At 40.4% G+C, this 18,585-nt stretch overlaps 1 protein-coding gene across 3 annotated transcripts in view; it reads left to right on the forward strand.

The window, feature by feature from the left end:
• Nucleotides 1–17,000, forward strand: part of washc2c (WASH complex subunit 2C) — a 56,769-nt gene extending 39,769 nt beyond the window's left edge. For 2 of the 3 annotated variants that reach the window (XM_060925786.1, XM_060925787.1), the window contains exons 17-32: nucleotides 30–131; nucleotides 222–317; nucleotides 406–519; nucleotides 627–728; nucleotides 832–1,004; nucleotides 1,186–1,294; nucleotides 3,320–3,487; nucleotides 3,577–3,780; nucleotides 4,027–4,155; nucleotides 6,475–6,576; nucleotides 6,718–6,798; nucleotides 9,599–9,655; nucleotides 11,816–12,034; nucleotides 12,195–12,770; nucleotides 16,037–16,208; nucleotides 16,299–17,000. In XM_060925786.1, the coding sequence (XP_060781769.1) occupies nucleotides 30–131; nucleotides 222–317; nucleotides 406–519; nucleotides 627–728; nucleotides 832–1,004; nucleotides 1,186–1,294; nucleotides 3,320–3,487; nucleotides 3,577–3,780; nucleotides 4,027–4,155; nucleotides 6,475–6,576; nucleotides 6,718–6,798; nucleotides 9,599–9,655; nucleotides 11,816–12,034; nucleotides 12,195–12,770; nucleotides 16,037–16,208; nucleotides 16,299–16,444 (2,550 nt within the window). In that variant the 3' untranslated portion in view covers nucleotides 16,445–17,000. The remainder of the gene's footprint in view (nucleotides 1–29; nucleotides 132–221; nucleotides 318–405; nucleotides 520–626; nucleotides 729–831; nucleotides 1,005–1,185; nucleotides 1,295–3,319; nucleotides 3,488–3,576; nucleotides 3,781–4,026; nucleotides 4,156–6,474; nucleotides 6,577–6,717; nucleotides 6,799–9,598; nucleotides 9,656–11,815; nucleotides 12,035–12,194; nucleotides 12,771–16,036; nucleotides 16,209–16,298) is intronic. The other variant, XM_060925788.1, reaches the window with a different exon arrangement.
• The last annotated feature ends 1,585 nt before the right edge of the window (nucleotides 17,001–18,585 follow it).

Consider the following 18,585-nt stretch of genomic DNA (forward strand, 5'->3'; position numbering starts at 1 on the left):
AAATGTATGATAAATTCGTTTGCTTGCAGTTACCTGCTGGTGCCATCTCTATGTTTGGGCCTAGCACAAATAGTCTTCTTGCAGAAAGCTTGAAGAAACATCAGCCTTCAACAAGTGAGGAGTCTGAGGAGGTATGAAGCCATCCCTTCTCTCTCCATTTCTTTTTCTTATTTCTCTTATTTTCCATGCTGACTTTTTTTTTTTAATGTAATGACTTTTAGAGTATGCCCCCTTCTGTGGCCAAACCATCAGTTGCTCCTAAAACAATGAATAAAGTGCAGAGCAAGAATCTTTTCTCTGATGACGAGGACTCCCAAGTATGCTTTTATTACTTTTTTTTTCCCCCCGTGTGTGTGTGAGAAATTTTATCACCGTGTGTTCCTTTTGCATTTCTTCTTGCCAAAGATATTCCCTCCTGTGCCAAAAAGTCAGTCAAAACCAGAAGGCCCAGAGCTGCACAAACCAAGCAAGGCTACGATCTCTATATTTGATGACGACGATGAGGAGGAGGAGGAAGAGGTGAGTATAAGCATATCTAGTTCTAAGATATGAAACAAAGAGGAGAGTTTAATACAGAATACCAGACCAAGTATTTTGGCCTTTTTAATGATCGATGTGTTTTTCAGGATCTGTTTTCCTCTGTGACAAAATCTCACTCGATTCAAGTCAAACCAGCAGTGTCCCAACCCAAGAAAGCTTTATCAAGTGCTCTTTTTAGCGATGATGAGGTATATGAAGAAAATCAAAACTGGAATAGAATTATATGCAGAATCTGATTAACAAATTATTAGATTGAAAATATCTAATGTGTGTTCATTGTGTGTTTCTCAGGACCAGTGGATGAGCTCCCAGCCCAGCTCAGCTAAGCCTGGCTTGAAGAGTGGTGGGATGAAGGCTAGCACCAGTGCCCCCTCCAGGCTACCCAGTGCCAAAGCACCACAGAAAGATAGCTTGTTTAACGATGATGAAGACGACGATCTCTTTGCAGCCACAAAGGAGTCAAGGTATCCTTTTAAATCAACCTTATTTTAAATCAGTATCTTTCCCCCATGCAGCCTGTTGTAAGCCAAGATTCAAGAAGTATGAAGAGCACTGATTGCTGCTTTAACTTCAGATAAGCATCGTATCTAAAGAGTGCAAACTGTTTGAAAATTCCTGCACCAACCAGAATTTTTGTCCTTTCAGTCAGAAGAAACCTCAGAGAGTCTCCCTCCTGTTTGAGGATGAAGATGAAGACAAAGGTTCACTGTTTGGTTTCAAACCATCTGCAAACAAAGGAACTCCAGAAGTCAAAGTAAGCAGTGTAATTGCAAAATAAATGTCATAACTCATGTTAAACATTTTCCGTTTAGCTGTACTGTTGACTTTATTTGGTTGGTGATGACTTTTATTCATAAATTATTCACGTGGAACTTGTATTCATAATTTAACTATTGCTGTTCATGGAATCTGAGTGTACAACCCCGATTTCAAAAAAGTTGGGACAAGGTACAAATTGTAAATAAAAACGGAATGCAATAATTTACAAATCTCAAAAACTGATATTGTATTCACAATAGAACATAGACAACATATCAAATGTTGAAAGTGAGACATTTTGAAATTTCATGACAGCAACACATCTCAAAAAAGTTGGGACAGGGGCAATAAGAGGCTGGAAAAGTTAAAGGTATAAAAAAGGAACAGCTGGAGGACCAAATTGCAACTCATTAGGTCAATTGGCAATAGGTCATTAACATGACTGGGTATAAAAAGAGCATCTTGGAGTGGCAGCGGCTCTCAGAAGTAAAGATGGGAAGAGGATCACCAATCCCCCTAATTCTGCGCCGACAAATAGTGGAGCAATATCAGAAAGGAGTTTGACAGTGTAAAATTGCAAAGAGTTTGAACATATCATCATCTACAGTGCATAATATCATCAAAAGATTCAGAGAATCTGGAAGAATCTCTGTGCGTAAGGGTCAAGGCCGGAAAACCATACTGGGTGCCCGTGATCTTCGGGCCCTTAGACGGCACTGCATCACATACAGGCATGCTTCTGTATTGGAAATCACAAAATGGGCTCAGAAATATTTCCAGAGAACATTATCTGTGAACACAATTCACTGTGCCATCCGCCGTTGCCAGCTAAAACTCTATAGTTCAAAGAAGAAGCCGTATCTAAACATGATCCAGAAGCGCAGACGTCTTCTCTGGGCCAAGGCTCATTTAAAATGGACTGTGGCAAAGTGGAAAACTGTCCTGTGGTCAGACAAATCAAAATTTGAAGTTCTTTATGGAAATCAGGGACGCCGTGTCATTCGGACTAAAGAGGAGAAGGACGACCCAAGTTATCAGTGCTCAGTTCAGAAGCCTGCATCTCTGATGGTATGGGGTTGCATTAGTGCGTGTGGCATGGGCAGCTTACACGTCTGGAAAGACACCATCAGTGCTGAAAGGTATATCCAGGTTCTAGAGCAACATATGCTCCCATCCAGACGACGTCTCTTTCAGGGAAGACCTTGCATTTTCCAACATGACAATGCCAAACCACATACTGCATCAATTACAGCATCATGGCTGCATAGAAGAAGGGTCCGGGTACTGAACTGGCCAGCCTGCAGCCCAGATCTTTCACCCATAGAAAACATTTGGCGCATCATAAAACGGAAGATGCGACAAAAAAGACCTAAGACAGTTGAGCAACTAGAATCCTACATTAGACAAGAATGAGTTAACATTCCTATCCCTAAACTTGAGCAACTTGTCTCCTCAGTCCCCAGACGTTTACAGACTGTTGTAAAGAGAAAAGGGGATGTCTCACAGTGGTAAACATGGCCTTGTCCCAACTTTTTTGAGATGTGTTGTTGTCATGAAATTTAAAATCACCTAATTTTTCTCTTTAAATGATACATTTTCTCAGTTTAAACATTTGATATGTCATCTATGTTCTATTCTGAATAAAATATGGAATTTTGAAACTTCCACATCATTGCATTCCATTTGTATTGACAATTTGTACTTTGTCCCAACTTTTTTGGAATCGGGGTTGTACATTTTCATTTGTATGAAGCAGATTTTGCAAAAGATTTAAGGAGTTGAACTACTGCAAAGAGCTTGTACAAGGAATCTGATTAAATTCCAACAGGCCAGATAGTAACTACATGAGGTATAATTCATTTAGTTTCAGACAGACTAGCCAGTGTAAAATGTCATATTAGTAGATATCTGTGTTAGAACAGCAGACGGAGCGCATGCTGGTGAGTGGAGTAGAGAACTGGATATGAAAGTGTTTCAGGTGCCTGCTGCTGCATCTCAGGCTCCCTCTCTGTTTGGCCAGGAGGAGACGCAGGAAGTGGTGAATGTAGCTGAGGAGAAGCCGTCAGACAAGAAGGCTGTGCAGGCAGCATCTTCCCCTGTGGAGGCGAGCAAGAGTAAAAAGCCTGCTGGAGCGGTTAGCTTGTTTGGAGGAATTAATGTGCAGAGAGATGAAGCCAAATCCACCCCAGTGAGGATGAAAACTGTGCTGCTCCCTTTCAGGTATTTGATGTTAAAACTAACTTTTGGCGAACTAAAACCAATGTGTTTGTGCTACAGAAACACAACAAGAATGCACTGGAGGACTTTGATGATCTTGACTGGCATAAAGAAGTCCCACCACCTATGGAGACCAAAGAGAAAAAGGCCACGAAAAGTGCATTTAGTCTGTTTGATGATGATGATGATGATGAAGAAGAGGAACCAGATGAGAGACCTCCTCTTTCCACAGCAACCAAGCATATGGACAAAAGTACATTAAAGGTTGGCTTTATCATCGACAGCTCTGAGCATATACGGGATCTGTCTAATTTTAATATTTAAATACTCTCTCTTGCCAAAAGTTTGGAGACACCTATCACGACCATCGATGTTAACTGAGTATCCTATTGCAGATTCATGTATTTCAGACTTGATGTGAAATGTAAAGCATACAGTAAATACACCTAGTGCACATTCCTGTGTATGCGTCTACAGTGAGTTAATAATGAGGGAATGCTTATGTTTCAGTCTCAGGAGCCAAAAAGTTTTGTGAAGAGCACAGGTGTGTTTCAGGATGAAGAGCTTCTCTTCAGCCAGACGCAGCAAAGAGACAACGACCCAGAGGTGGACCTCTTTGCTACCTCGACTAAACCCTCAGTGAGTTTAAGCTACTTTGACGAGGATTATTTCTCCGATCAAATGGAAATAAAAGTATCTCATCATTCTCATTATCTGTAGCCGCTTTATCTTGTTCTACAGGGTCGCGGGCAAGCTGGAGCCTATCCCAGCTGACTATGGGTGAAAGGCGGGGTACACCCTGGACAAGTCGCCAGGTCATCACAGGGCTGACACATAGACACAGACAACCATTCACACTCACATTCACACCTACGGTCAATTTAGAGTCACCAGTTAACCTAACCTGCATGTCTTTGGACTGTGGGGGAAACCGGAGCACCCGGAGGAAACCCACGCGGACACGGGGAGAACTTGCAAACTCCGCACAGAAAGGCCCTCGCCGGCCACGGGGCTCGAACCCGGACCTTCTTGCTGTGAGGTGACAGCACTAACCACTACACCACCATGCTGCCCGGAATAAAAGTATAATGCATAAATTTATACTAAATAAAATTAGTATAAATATGCAGGTGATTAGTAGGAAATTGCATGCACTGATTGGTCGAGAGATTCTGACTTATTTTTCTCGATAATCACCTTGAGCGACTCGGCAAAACAGCTGCCAATTGCTTAGTCATCGTAAGTGAGGAAGAATAGTCCATTTGCAGGAATTGGTCATGTGTCAATTTTCCCCATAGCAACAAGCCCGTGGTGGGCAAGCTAACCTGACATTCCTTGACAACCATAAGAGTTTGATTGGCGATGTGAAGCAATCCATTTCTATAATAGCCGTTTTTACGTTTTCTATGGGTTTTTTTTTTTTTTTTTTTGACCTGAATGTGTGCATGTGTGTGTACTTGGAAAAAGTTTGGTTTTAACTTCTGCTGTAAGTTAAAGTGAATCATTGGGCATAAGAGTTTTTTTGGATGTAAGTTGGTCGCCGCCGAAAGAAATTCACATGTGAAATGGCAGATATATCTGTATTTATATATCTATTTATTTTCAAGAATCTTCATACATTAAGCGAATGATAAAGGTAGAAAAAGAGAACTTATAAACATACCTGAGAAATCCACCATTTCTTGAGTCCAAAAAACTCTTTTACGGCCAATGATTCGCTTTAACTTAGATTAGATAAAACTTTACTGATCCCTTTGGGCGGGTTCCCTCAGGGAAATTAAGATTCCAGCAGCATCATTAACAGAGAAAAGAAATAGAGAACTTCTAGATAAATTAAAAGTATTTACATATACAAATACAAAAATAAGATATGGGGAAGGGGGGCGGCGGCAGGAGAGATATTGCACATGGTCCGGTGTTGCTTATTACTTACGACAGAAGTTAAAACCACAAACTTTTTTTCCCAAGTATACACGAAAATTCAGGTCAGAAGAGACAGTAGAAAAGGTAAAAATGGGTATTATAGAAATGGATTGCTTCACATTGCCAGTCAAACTCATGGTTGTCAAGGAATGTCAAGTTAGCTTGCCCACCACAGGCTTGTTGCTATGGGGAAAATTGACATGTGACCAATTCCTGCAAATGGCCTATTACAAATTATGAATGAAAATGCTGTTCCTAAAAGCGCTAAAGATGCTATGAAGTTTGGTCTAAAACTATTCAAAGGTAAGGTGGGATTGTGATTTTTATTTTATGTGATTTAAACAAATCTGCACCACTATTACATTTGCATGCCACTTTTGAAGTTTGAAATTTTTAAATTGAAAAAAAGAAGATAATCCTGTGTGGGGCGGCACGGTGGTGTAGTGGTTAGCGCTGTCGCCTCACAGCAAGAAGGTCCGGGTTCGAGCCTCGTGGCCGGCGAGGGCCTTTCTGTGCGGAGTTTGCATGTTCTCCCCGTGTCCGCGTGGGTTTCCTCCGGGTGCTCCGGTTTCCCCCACAGTCCAAAGACATGCAGGTTAGGTTAACTGGTGACTCTAAATTGAGCGTAGGTGTGAATGTGAGTGTGAATGGTTGTCTGTGTCTATGTGTCAGCCCTGTGATGACCTGGCGACTTGTCCAGGGTGTACCCCGCCTTTCGCCCGTAGTCAGCTGGGATAGGCTCCAGCTTGCCTGCAACCCTGTAGAACAGGATAAAGCGGCTACAGATAATGAGATGAGAATGAGATAATCCTGTGTATTTGTACTAAACAATTATCCACCTCAGGCTCAGTGAATAATAACCTCAACTTCGTCTCGGTTATTATTCACTGATATTCACATCACCTTTGGCGAATAATTGTTAAATAGCAGTCTAAAAATTTGAGTGTGAAATTCCTATCTTGTTCTGTTGGTGAAAATTCCTATTTGGTACGGTAAAACTGGATTATAAAGGATAGTGGTGGTTTGTGGTTCCAGACACCTGTATGTAGCTCAGTGAAGCCTGCTGTTTCTACACTGTTTGGGGACGAGGAGGAGGATGACGACCTGTTCAGCTCTGCAAAGCCAAAGGCCCCTCCGGTAATACAGCTGGACTTTTTGATAAACGTTAAGAAATATGGAGTCTGGGTTTTTTTGGGGGGGGGGGCCTGTGTTGGAGCATTGACATGCAAGGGGAATTAGGAGCGTGTATAATTCTCATTATACGTTTTCCGTATTTAGAAAGTACCAGATAAGCCGATTAAGGCTAAACATGAAGAAACTGACAAAGGTTCGAGTACAATACAACCAGCAAAGAGTGAGGTATGTGATTTAAAGCCTTTTGTTTGTGCACGTTGGGGATCAGTTATGGGCAGGCCTGGAATTATCATTTTAGGGGCAAGGCCACTTGGCCTTTTGTGCTGTCAATTTTTTGAGGGCACGAAGGCCAAAAGCCAGGGCACCAAGGCCATAAAATAAAACAGTGATTTTAAGTTCACGTTTATAATGAATTTAATTTAAGGACTAATGACTCTTCTGAGGAAGATTGGCGTTCTAGTCGAAACTATCAAGCAGGTAAAAAAAACATCTCCTACACCATTATGTCTGAAGATAAGAAGATATTGAACACATCTAAACTTATCAATCCATCACTCACTTCAAAAATTGTAAAACTTATTCAACCTATATCCTCCCATAATTTTTGTTCAATTGACACCAAATGTGCAGGAGCATCTTCAGACTGTACTACTACGCAGATTTTTGATTAATCAAAATTGAGTCTGGAGTCCATCAAAATGTTTGACTGTAAATGGAACATATACGAGCATGCAGGCTACTGATTAACCCATAAGAGCCCAGACCGATTTCTCAATCAAGGAAAATTATTGAGGAAATAAAGTGAACTAAATAGACGACAAAGAAAACATTTCTGACCTTTTATTTTTTTAAAATAGCACTTTCATGTCTCAAGATCTGAAATATTAAATTGCAAATTTGCAGAACACTGCAACACTATTACACTGTTTACCTGAAAGTTCATTCTATGCAAACAGTGAGTGAGTACCACTTCTAAAGATAAGTTTTATTGCATTACTTAAACAGTATGAGTATATGAAGAGTATATGAGACAGTCATTGGGTGTACTCATTTTTGTAATTTAAACAAGCTTAAACTATCATGTTTTACCTCAGGCCATAGTGCTGCCCTGTTGTGATCGGCTCAAAACTCAAGACAAGTGTGTGCTTGCTTGGCATAATTATTACTGGGGGGTAAATGAATCAAAGTAAATGTTAATGTAATGACGCCAAAAACAATGAGAGAATCTCTTGCGATGGTGATCTCGTCAAGATGGCAGCAGTTACACTTCGGTTAAACAGCAAAAAGAAAAATACTAGTAACAAAACAATGCTAACGGCATAGATTAAAAAAAGTGGCTATGAACAGACAACAGCACATATCGCATATCATATTACGGCAGGAACAAGCAGTAGTAACATCCATGACCTTATGCTTAAAGCTTGACAAAGGAAAAACGACAGCGAGCTAATTAGCATTTGTTACCGGCTACAGTCGGTACTCGGCACGTTAAAAGTGGGTCAACGTTGTAACGACATAACGTTACTGTACAAGCAATGCTTATTTAACGGTAACAAACTTAAGCCCTGTATGTTGAAATTCCTATCTTATTCGTTCATTAATTTATCACACAATCTTATCTCAGTCAACAACTTCCCTCCTTCTGTGAAAATTCAACTTCTCAGACGCGGACACAAGTGGGCGGGGGATGCGTTTGATTAAGTTATGACACCATTCTATCACCTGGTTGGCTGGTGATAGATTGGTGTCATTATAGCACGTTGGAGCGGTTCATGCCAGGCTTGAATCCGATCCACCACTGAGTTGCCCAATAAGAATCCAGAATGTCATCAAAAGATGTTTTTTTTTTTCCTCAATAGATGCAGGTGGTGATAAAGCCTATTGGCAGTCACGAGGCAGACTACAAAACCGCAGGGCATCAAGGCCACTGTGGCCTTACAGCAGATGGTTTTTTTTTTTTTTTTTTTCTTCCCCCCCCTCAATTTGGCACAAGGCCAAATTGAGAGGGCACAAGGGCCATGGCCCTCGTGAAATTCCTGCCCTGGTTATGGGTATGAATAGCCTTCCCTTTTGTGAAGATAATGCATATAATCTGTGGATGTAACAATGCATTCTGCTCACGATTTGATTCAATTCAATTGAATATTTAGCAATTTTAATGAAGAAAAATTGACTGAAAAGACTAATTTCTGTGTCTGTCTGTATAAAACGAAATATTACTATGAACAGAGGTTTAATATTGGAATCAAAATGTTAACCATATCTTAATTATACATACCGTATAAGTTCTCCCCAAAAGAAGCCTGAAATGAGGGGAAAAAATTCAGTTGAAACTTCATGAGGTCAGTAGCAGCGTCTGAGCCGTTATTGTAACCAGATGTAAAGCTCCAAAATCAGCTAAAATGCCACGGGACCAATGCTACTGAAGAGCTTTTTAACAGTTCTAATGTGTGTGTGTGTGTGTGTGTGTGTGGGGGGTTTAAATTGTATAACCTATAATGCAGAGCTATCGGGCTATCAACCACTTCACAAGTGCTGATGATTCCTGGTCTGCATAAAAGAACATGATCATGGGACCTGAGAGAGAGAGAGAGAGAGAGAGAGAGAGAGATAGATAGATACAGTAGATAGATAAAACTCCACAGGTTGTGCAGATTGGGACCTCTGGGGTTCAAACAGTGCAACTGCATTATATGCATAATGTAATAGAATGCTAATTTCCACAATATGAATCGAATATTTCCACGATGCACAGTCACATTTTTTTGCATTGCGATGCATCGTATCAAACTGCATTGTTACACCTTTATTTACAAGCTTGATGAAACTATGTTTAGCAGTTACTACATGCTCTGGTAATTTTTAGCTTATCCCAGCTCTCGCCATAATATAATCTCATCAACAGAAAGCAGATCTGTGGTGTACGTAGATATGCATATTAAATTATTTTAGTAAATAGAATCATGCATTAATGTATTTACAAATGGTTTTAAAATTTAATTATTGTTATTGATTGATTGCACAGAAGCTTGTGAGTCCTGTAAAACCTAAAGAAACTTCATCAAGGATTGGAAAACTACAAGTAATGTTTAATTAATGATTCTTTCTTCCTGCTTTTTCCTGTTACTCTAACTTTTTTCCCATTTTGGCTTCACTCACATTCAACCTTATCCTCCAAAAAAAAAAAAAAACACACATCTTGGGCATCTGGCTAACGCAACTCAGCATTTTACAGCTGTATTTTACATTCTGTAGGTCACTGGTGCCTGCATGCATCGTTGCTTCAGTTGCCTCTGTTGTATTGTTTGGTCGTCTTCACTGTATTTTTCCTTATGTACAGCATGGTTTAAAATATGCAATAGTCTGTATTTCTAAGCCTCTTTTCTTGAGTTACCTTGATTTAAGGCATCAGACCATCTATTAATGACTATATGGCAACAAAATATCAACAGCATAATCTGTTATTTCACAATCCACTTCAGTATGTAAAATCTAAACAACACTGTTTACCCACTGTAACAAGTAGCTGATTGGACATTTAAAGTATATTTTTGTACTGCATGTTGCCTTTTCCTGCCTTTTCCATATTAAAGCTAGATGGCCTTTCAATTGCATAAAATGTGAAATTTAGGTCCCTCTGAAATTTGGTCATTGTGGTATGTTTATTTCTGCAATATCTAAAAAAAAAAAAAAACCTCAGGCCATTCTGTGGCTGGGAAGTTACTTAATTTGAGAGGATTCCCTAGCAAATGTGCATGAAATAGTTTGCTTCGTGTAGTCAAGCAAACCAAGGAAGTCCATGTGCGCATGCACAGGTTTACCACCTTTTTCTATCTTTTGGGTTTCACGGCAGCTGGCATCCAGTGTTGCATTACTGCCATTTCCAGGTTTACCTTGACCGTGCACTGACCGTTACATCATTGTCACTAAACGAGCAGCTCATCAGACAGAGGTGCTCGCTGACTGCTAATATTTATTAGTTTGGTCCTGCGTTTCCTTTCCTTTGCAACAATGTATTTTCTCATTTTCCGTTACTGTAGTCAGTCTTTCACATTTCATTCGCGTCCTCCATTTCCCTTTCCTGTTTCAAATTTGTAGCCCACAATGCCTTGCGCGAATGGGGAAAACCCACCACGTGATGCATGACGCAATATCTTGAATTGGATCATAATGAAGCAAGAAAACCAATAGCGGAGAACTTAAGGCTACGTGGCCATAAATTCATTAATTGTTTCTATTTAAAAAAAAAAAACAAAACTTATAAAATTGAAGTCTGTAATTCGAATTCGGTAGCTTTCGGTCCATTAAACAAAAATAATTGGGTGTCGGGGAAAATTCTTATGACCTATATTTAAAATCTGAAAGGCAGTCTACCTTTAAGTAATTTAGACATTAAATGAAAGAATTAAACTCAGATTTGCACTTTCAAATGCGATAGGACTATTTTGCTGTCCCGGATAAATTGTTTCCTCCGCTTTGTTGTACAATGTTAAGATAATGTTTTAACTTGGCATAAATCTGGTTTGTCAGATTGAGGAGGATGATAACCATATGGTACATATGACCAGATTTGGGTGTGCCCTTGTTTTGATGAGCATGATGGACCAATGGGACACTTTGACCCTGCAAAATCACTGGATTTCAATTCCACAGAAGATCCCTCGGATTATTGGGAACATCTAAATCAAAACGCTGGTGACATCTTTATCCAACAGCACTGATAAGGTTATTAAGGCAGAAATGATGCACGTGACAAAAGTTTCTACTGACTGTACGGACAGTTCACGAAGTTCAAGGGTGACTCTGGTGTTTCACCAAATAATAAAAGTTTGTTTTTACACAATGGGACTGAGGTCTGTGGATTTTTCAGATCCAAGTGTCTTAGCATTACATCATACTCCTCAAACAATTCATGCATAGACTAGGCCCTGTGTAGATTGGTTCCTACAGTGGGAGTGTCATTGTCAGGTTGGACATGAAACACAAAAGACAGCCTCAAGTTTCATGCTTCGTTACATTCCTCCAGGTGTGCAATCTATAGATATTAAGGCGCTACTGTTGGAGGATGTGACTTTTTGGTCTAGAGAGCTTATGTAATGTTTTGCGGCATGATATTTTTTTGCCATATAACCTACTCTTAACACCTTCATGTTTCTGTAGGGCCTTTGGACTAATACAGGACATTCCTGATTTTCCTAATAGCATTTCTGAGTATCTTTCTTTGAATCTTTTGTCCTCTCAGGCTAGTTTGGCCATCAACCCTGCCAGCCTCATGCCAGGGGCAGGTCCACGGGTTCCAGGTGCAGTCAGCATAATCCCTGATCTGGTTCAGTCCTCCTCACCCAGACCTGAAAGTCTGCTGTCAGCTGCTGCTGCCACTGCAGGACTCAGGGTTGCTGCTGAGGGAGGAATCAGCTTTGACGCACCAGCTCAGGTCACCACACTACAGAATGCCAATAAGGTCAGTCAGACTATGGCTTTTTAACTGGTACTTGCTTGAGGGTTGGGTTATTTTCCCCTGGTGTTCAGGGATGCAGTTTGTGACCTCATTGATGAGAGTAAAGCAGTCATTGGACTTGCTTTTGTAAATTTAGAATTGAACCCCAAACCTGTCTGTACAGGACCGTATTAAAGGCGCAGTGCAACGGCGTCCCCAGACACGTGCAGCGAGACACTTGGCTGCTCAGCGCTCTGAAGAGGCTCACCTGGACAGCCAAGAAGAAAACTCAGCTATTCAAGCTGCTTCAGCAGCCAGAATGACTTCAGCACAGTCAGCCTTTAATCCTATACCAGCCAGACCCTCTGCTCTCACATTACCTATAAGCACTAGCACCACCACAACGCCTGCACAAACACACTCTGATGGGGCAGTCAGGCCCAAGACTCTCCCTCCTGCTGAGGAGCGCCTGTTTTCTTCCGAGGACCTTTTTGCTTCTGCCTCGGTCCCAAAGCACACCCCTTCACCACAAACCAGGACAAAGACTTCTGAGACTCTAACCCACGAAGCCTCCAAGAAAAAAGAGCCAGCCTTGCCTATATTCAATGACCATAGTGAGGACCTCTTTACCACAGTCAAGTCAAAGCCGGTGAAGAAAGCTAAGGCTATGCCTTTCCTTGATGATGATGATGACATTTTTGGCACAGAGAAGAAGGAATCGAAGACGCTTGCCACCTCCATTAAACCAGACATTTTCCAGGTGATGTATACTTTTTTTAATCCTGTTCATAAAGGTTTGTAACAGACAGGTACAGACGAAGCTCAAACGGTCCTTTTTTTTTTTTTTTTAATTTTTTTTAAATCCCCCGCTGACCGAAAGGCTCAAAGGGGGATTGTTGTGACGATGTCCATCCGTCTCGGGAAGAGAGTGCTCACCTTCTGAAATCAGCTCATAATTTTTGGAGGAATTTGACTAAACTTGGTAGGATTCTTTGTTATATGTCGGTAATACACACATTGCAATTTCGTTAAATTCGGTCACATTTTACCAGAGTTACAGCCCTTGATTAACAAAATCATAATTTGGCAATTTCATAAGTGTGTGTTCCTTCTGAAATCAACTCTCTCACAATTGTTGGAGGAATTTCACAAAACTTGGCGAAAGGCATTGTTACAGTGCCTTGAAAGTATTCATACCCCTTGAACTTTCACATTTTTCCACCTTACAACCACCAACTTAAAAGTTTTTTATTGAGATTTTATGTGATAGACCAACACAGAGTAGCACATAATTGTGAAGTGAAACGAAAATGATAAATGGTCTTCAAAATTTTAAACAAAAATCTGAAAAATGTGGTGTGCATTAGTATTCAGCCCCCCTGCGTCAATACTTTGTAGAGCCACCTTTTGCTGCAATTACAGCTGCAAGTCTTTTGTGGTATGTCTCTACCAGCTTTGCACATCTAGACACTGAAATTTTTGCCCATTCTTCTTTGCAAAATAGCTCAAGCTCGGCCAGATTGGATGGAGAGCGTCTGTGAACAGCAATTTTCAAGTCTTGCCACAGATGCTCAATGGGATTTAGGTCTGGACTTTGACTGGGCCATTCTAACACATGGATATTCTTTGATCTAAACCATTCCATTGTAGCTCTGGCTGTATGTTTAGGGTCATTGTCTTGCTGGAAGGTGAATCTTCTTCCCAGTCTCAAGTCTTTTGCAGCCTCCAACAGGTTTTCTTCCAGGATTGCCCTGTATTTAGCTCCATCCATCTTCCCATCAACTCTGACCAGCTTCTCTGTCCCTGTTGAAGAAAAGCATCCCCATAGCATGATGCTGCCACCACCATGTTTCACAGTGGGGATGAGCAGTGTTAGTTTTCCGCCACACACAGCTCTTTGCATTTAGGCCAAAAAGTTCAACTTTGTTCTCATCTGACCAAAGCACCTTCTTCCACATGTTTGCTGTGTCCCCTACATGGCTTCTGGCAAACAGGACTTCTTATGCCTGTCTTTCAACAATGGCTTTCTTCTTGCCACTCTTCCAAAAAGGCCAGATTTGTGGAGTGTACGACTTATAGTTGTCCTGTGCACAGATTCTCCCACCTGAGCTGTGGATTTCTGCAGCTCCTCCAGAGTGATCATGGGCCTCTTGGCTGCTTCTCTGACCAGTGCTCTCCTTGCTCGCTCTGTCAGTTTAGGTGGACGGCCATGTCTTGGTAGGTTTGCAGTTGTGCCATACTTTTTCCATTTTTGAATGATGGATTGAACAGTGCTTCTTGAGATGTTCAGAGCTTGGGATATTTTTTTATAACCTAACCCTGCTTTAAACTTCTCCAGAACTTTATCCCTGACCTGTCTGGTGAGTTCTTTGGTCTTCATGATGCTGTTTGTTCTTCAGTGTTCTCTAACAAACCACTGAGGCCTTCACAGAACAAGTGTATTTATGCTGAGAGTAAATTACACACAGTAGGACTCTATTAACTAATTAGATGACTTCTGGAGGCAATTGATTGCACTGGATTGTATTTAGAGGTATCAGAGTACAGGGGGCTGAATACTAATGCACACCACATTTTTCAGATTTTTATTTGTTTAAAATTTTGAAGACCATTTATCATTTTCGTTTCACTTCACAATTATGTGCTACTCTGTGTTGGTCTATCACATAAAATCTCAATAAAACACTTGTAAGTTCGTGGTTGTAAGGTGGAAAAATGTGAAAAAGTTCAAGGGGTATGAATACTTTTGCAAGGCACTGTATGTGTCAGTACGCATATTGTAATTTTGTTCAATTCAGTTGTTTTACCAGAGTTGCAGCCCTTGATTAACAACCTTGTACTTTCACAATTTCATGTCAGAAGGCAAGCACACTATCAACTCCTCTCTCTCAATTTTTGGATGAATTTCTTGCAGCTTGGCAAAAGGCCTTGTTATATGACGGTAATACGCACATTGCGATTTAATTTCGTTTGTGAAAATTTTACCAGGGTTTTGATCCTTGATTAAATAACTTGTACTTTGACAATTTCATGAGGCTGTATGTTCTTCTGAAATCAACTCCTCTCACAATTTGTGGAGGAATTTCACTAAACTTGGCAAAAGGCTTTGTTATATGACAGTTATACTCATTAAAATTTCGTTTGGGGGCGTCGTGGCTCAGGTGGATAAGGCGCCATACCATAAATACGGGGACCCAGGTTCGATTCCGACCTGAGGTCATTTTCCAAACCCTCCCCGTCTCTCTCTCTCTCCCGCTCATTTCCTGTCTCTACACTGTCCTATCCAATAAAGGTGAAAAAGCCCCAAAAAATATCTTTAAAAATTTTTTTTTTCGTTTAATTTGGGCAAATTTTACCAGAGCTATGCCCTTGATTTATTAACAAACTTGTACTTTTGGCAGTTTCATCAAGGTGTGCTTGCTTTCTGAAATCAGCTTCCCTCACAATTTTTATCTCCCGCTGGCCAGAAGGCCTGAAGGGGGATTATGTCGTGGCGATGTCAGTCCGTCCCAGGAAGGGTACTCACCTTCTGAAATCAACTCCTCTCAATTTTTGGAGGAATTTCATGAAACTTGACAGGATTCTTTGTTATATGTAGGTAATACATACGTTGCAATTTTGTTCAGTTCAGTCACGTTATGGCATAGTTGCCAGCAGGGGATATTGTGCTCTCAGAGCACTCTTGTTTAAATTCAGATTGGTATTAAGGGATGCAATTTGTGACTTCATTGATGAGTGTCAAGCAGTCGTTCCCAAGTAGTCTATATTTGTGTTCTATCCCGGTGTTGTGCGAGTTGCCATTGAGCAAAAATGTGGCCCTGAGAACCGTTTTGAAAACCTCATCTCATTATCTCTAGCCGCTTTATCCTTCTACAGGGTCGCAGGCAAGCTGGAGCCTATCCCAGCTGACTACGGGCGAAAGGCGGGGTACACCCTGGACAAGTCGCCAGGTCATCACAGGGCTGACACATAGACACAGACAACCATTCACACTCACATTCACACTGAACTAAAATGTCTTTACAGGACGATGACGTAGCCCCCTCCAAAGTTCTTAAGAAACCTAAAGAACAGCGCTTGGATGCGAGCCTGTTTGATGATGTTGACATTTTTGCTGATTTGACTCCTGCAACAAAGCCAAAGGAGAAAAAGGCGAAGAAGAAAGTGGAAACTAAATCAATATTTGATGATGACATGGGTAAGTTACTGCTGCTAGAAGGGAAAGACGGGTAAAACACAGTCACATGGGTATCAGATAGATGTTGAGTACTATTTCTGTTGTTTACAGATGATATTTTCTCATCTGGAGCCACAAAACCAATAGGGACCTCGTCTGCAAAGAAGTCAAAGAAGCCTGTCCAGGAAACCAACTCGGCAGAGGAATCAGGCCATGATATTTTTGATGATCCTCTTAATGTGTTCGGTGGAAACTAAACATCTGAAATTTGTACATTTTGTGTAGAGATTGTTTGTTTGACCAACAGTCTAGAGCATACTGAATTAATACTGTTGACAGATAATTTATAAATTCTAGAAAAAACAGCCTTATGATGACTAGATAATAGTAAAACTAACTTTTAATGGTATATAAAAAACTCCTGTTTGATCAATAGCTTGCATCAAAAACAGATGAACAGAAATCTCAAGTAACTTCTAATGGCATCTCCTAATCTCTCAGCAGTAGGGTAAAGCTGCCATGAAGTATGTAGATTAACAGTGTTTTATTTCTTTGTGTTTATCATGCTAAAGCACTTTAAAATTGACTTTATCAGTTGGATGCCATATAAAATCAAATTGATTTGATTGTGAATGGAAACATTCCTCTGACATGGTAAACATGGTTTGTTTGCATTATTTTGCATCAGCTTGTTGCATATGACGGTCAGCATTGCTTATCAAAACTAGTGCTCATTTGTCTTTTTTGATGCTGTTTTTATAAATTTGTGTTGCATGTAAAATGATTTTTGTAAACTAAAGAAAATATATTTTATGAAGAGTGAAATTTTTTTTTTTTTGACTATATGACTAACTTCACTGGCCGACTGTTAGCTAATTACTTATTAGGCTAATATATAGTCATGTTTGGAACAACCAACAACAAAAAAGCTCTGTAAATGAAATTGTGTGGGTGGCAGTCTGTTTGATCTTAGATAACCTGCTTCCTGTGAGACAAAGCAAGTGGAGCCATGCACTTCATTTCCTGATTTTGGGCACCATTCTGTGTGGGTTCCCCCCCCCCCCCCCCCCTCTCTCTCTCTCTCGTGTTGCACTTGCCATTTTGCAAAAAAAAAAAAAATAATAATTTTACTATGATTAATTCCATGATGACATTTAATATTGCTTGTTTCCCACTACATGATGATTTTAAATAGGCCCAGTGGGAGAAAAGACTTTGGAACATGTCTCAAATTAACATTTAAGAAACAATTCTCCATCCACATGTGGGATTTTTATGCATGATTTTATAAATGAGCTTCCAGGCTCCTGTGTGTAATGGAGGAAAAAGACCCACATGTTAGAAATGGATTAACAAGATGACATTTTTAAAAAAATGGATATGAAATTGGCTTAAAGGATATGGCCTTCTGGGTATAATAAGCAATAAAATCAATTATCAGTCAATTAACATTTTTCAGTTTGCTACAGAGCACATGAACTTTCTGTGAACAACAAGCAAAGCATGCTCCACTCAGCCACTTTATTAGGTACACCCATGCACCTGCTGTTCTCTTATCAGCCGATCCCTTGACAGCAGCACAATGCATCAAATCGTGCAGCTGCAAATCAAGAGCTTCAGTTAATGTTCACTTTAAACATCAGAACAGGAAAAATTGTGATCACTGTGCATCATTTTGGTTTTCCCTATGGCATGGGTGTTGGTGCCAGATGGACTGGCTTGAGTATTTCAGAAACTGCTGGTCTCCTGGGGTTTCCACACACAACAGTATCTAGAGTTTACATAGAAAGGTGCAAGAAAACAGAGTGAGCAACAGTTCTGTGGGCGGAAACGTCGTCTTGAGAGGTCAGAGGAAAATGGCCAGATAGGTTTAAGCTGCCAGGAAGGATATAGTAACTCATGTCATCACCCTTTACAACCGTGGTGAGCAGAAAAGCATCTCAGCATGCAACAGCAGAAGACCACACTGGTTTCCACTCCTACAGCCAAGAACAGGAATCTTAGAATCAAGAACAAGTTCCTATTAAAGTGGCCGGTGAGTGTAGATCTGTGTAAGGATCAGTGTAAAAACCCGATGGGCTTTTATTCCCCCTGCTAAAATCTTTACCAACAAGATGATTGTTTCTACTTGGAGGTGGGACTTGTGTAATGTAGCTATCCTCATATTTGCAGCAGTGTCTTGACGTGAAAAGAGCTTATGGTTTCGTGTGGGCAATTTGTTTTGGGGCAAAAAACAACAAAAAAATCCTAACAAAAACCCTTTGTGCTTGAACCCCTTATATATTAAGTAACTTTAAATTTAAAAAAATTGTTGAATGATAAACATACAAATGATAAATATGGAAAAAGCTTGGTATCTTCAGGCTGAGGAAAAACCAAACAATATGTAATGTGTGAA

This window comes from Neoarius graeffei, chromosome 7, assembly GCF_027579695.1.
Source record: "Neoarius graeffei isolate fNeoGra1 chromosome 7, fNeoGra1.pri, whole genome shotgun sequence".
Lineage (NCBI taxonomy): Eukaryota > Metazoa > Chordata > Actinopteri > Siluriformes > Ariidae > Neoarius > Neoarius graeffei.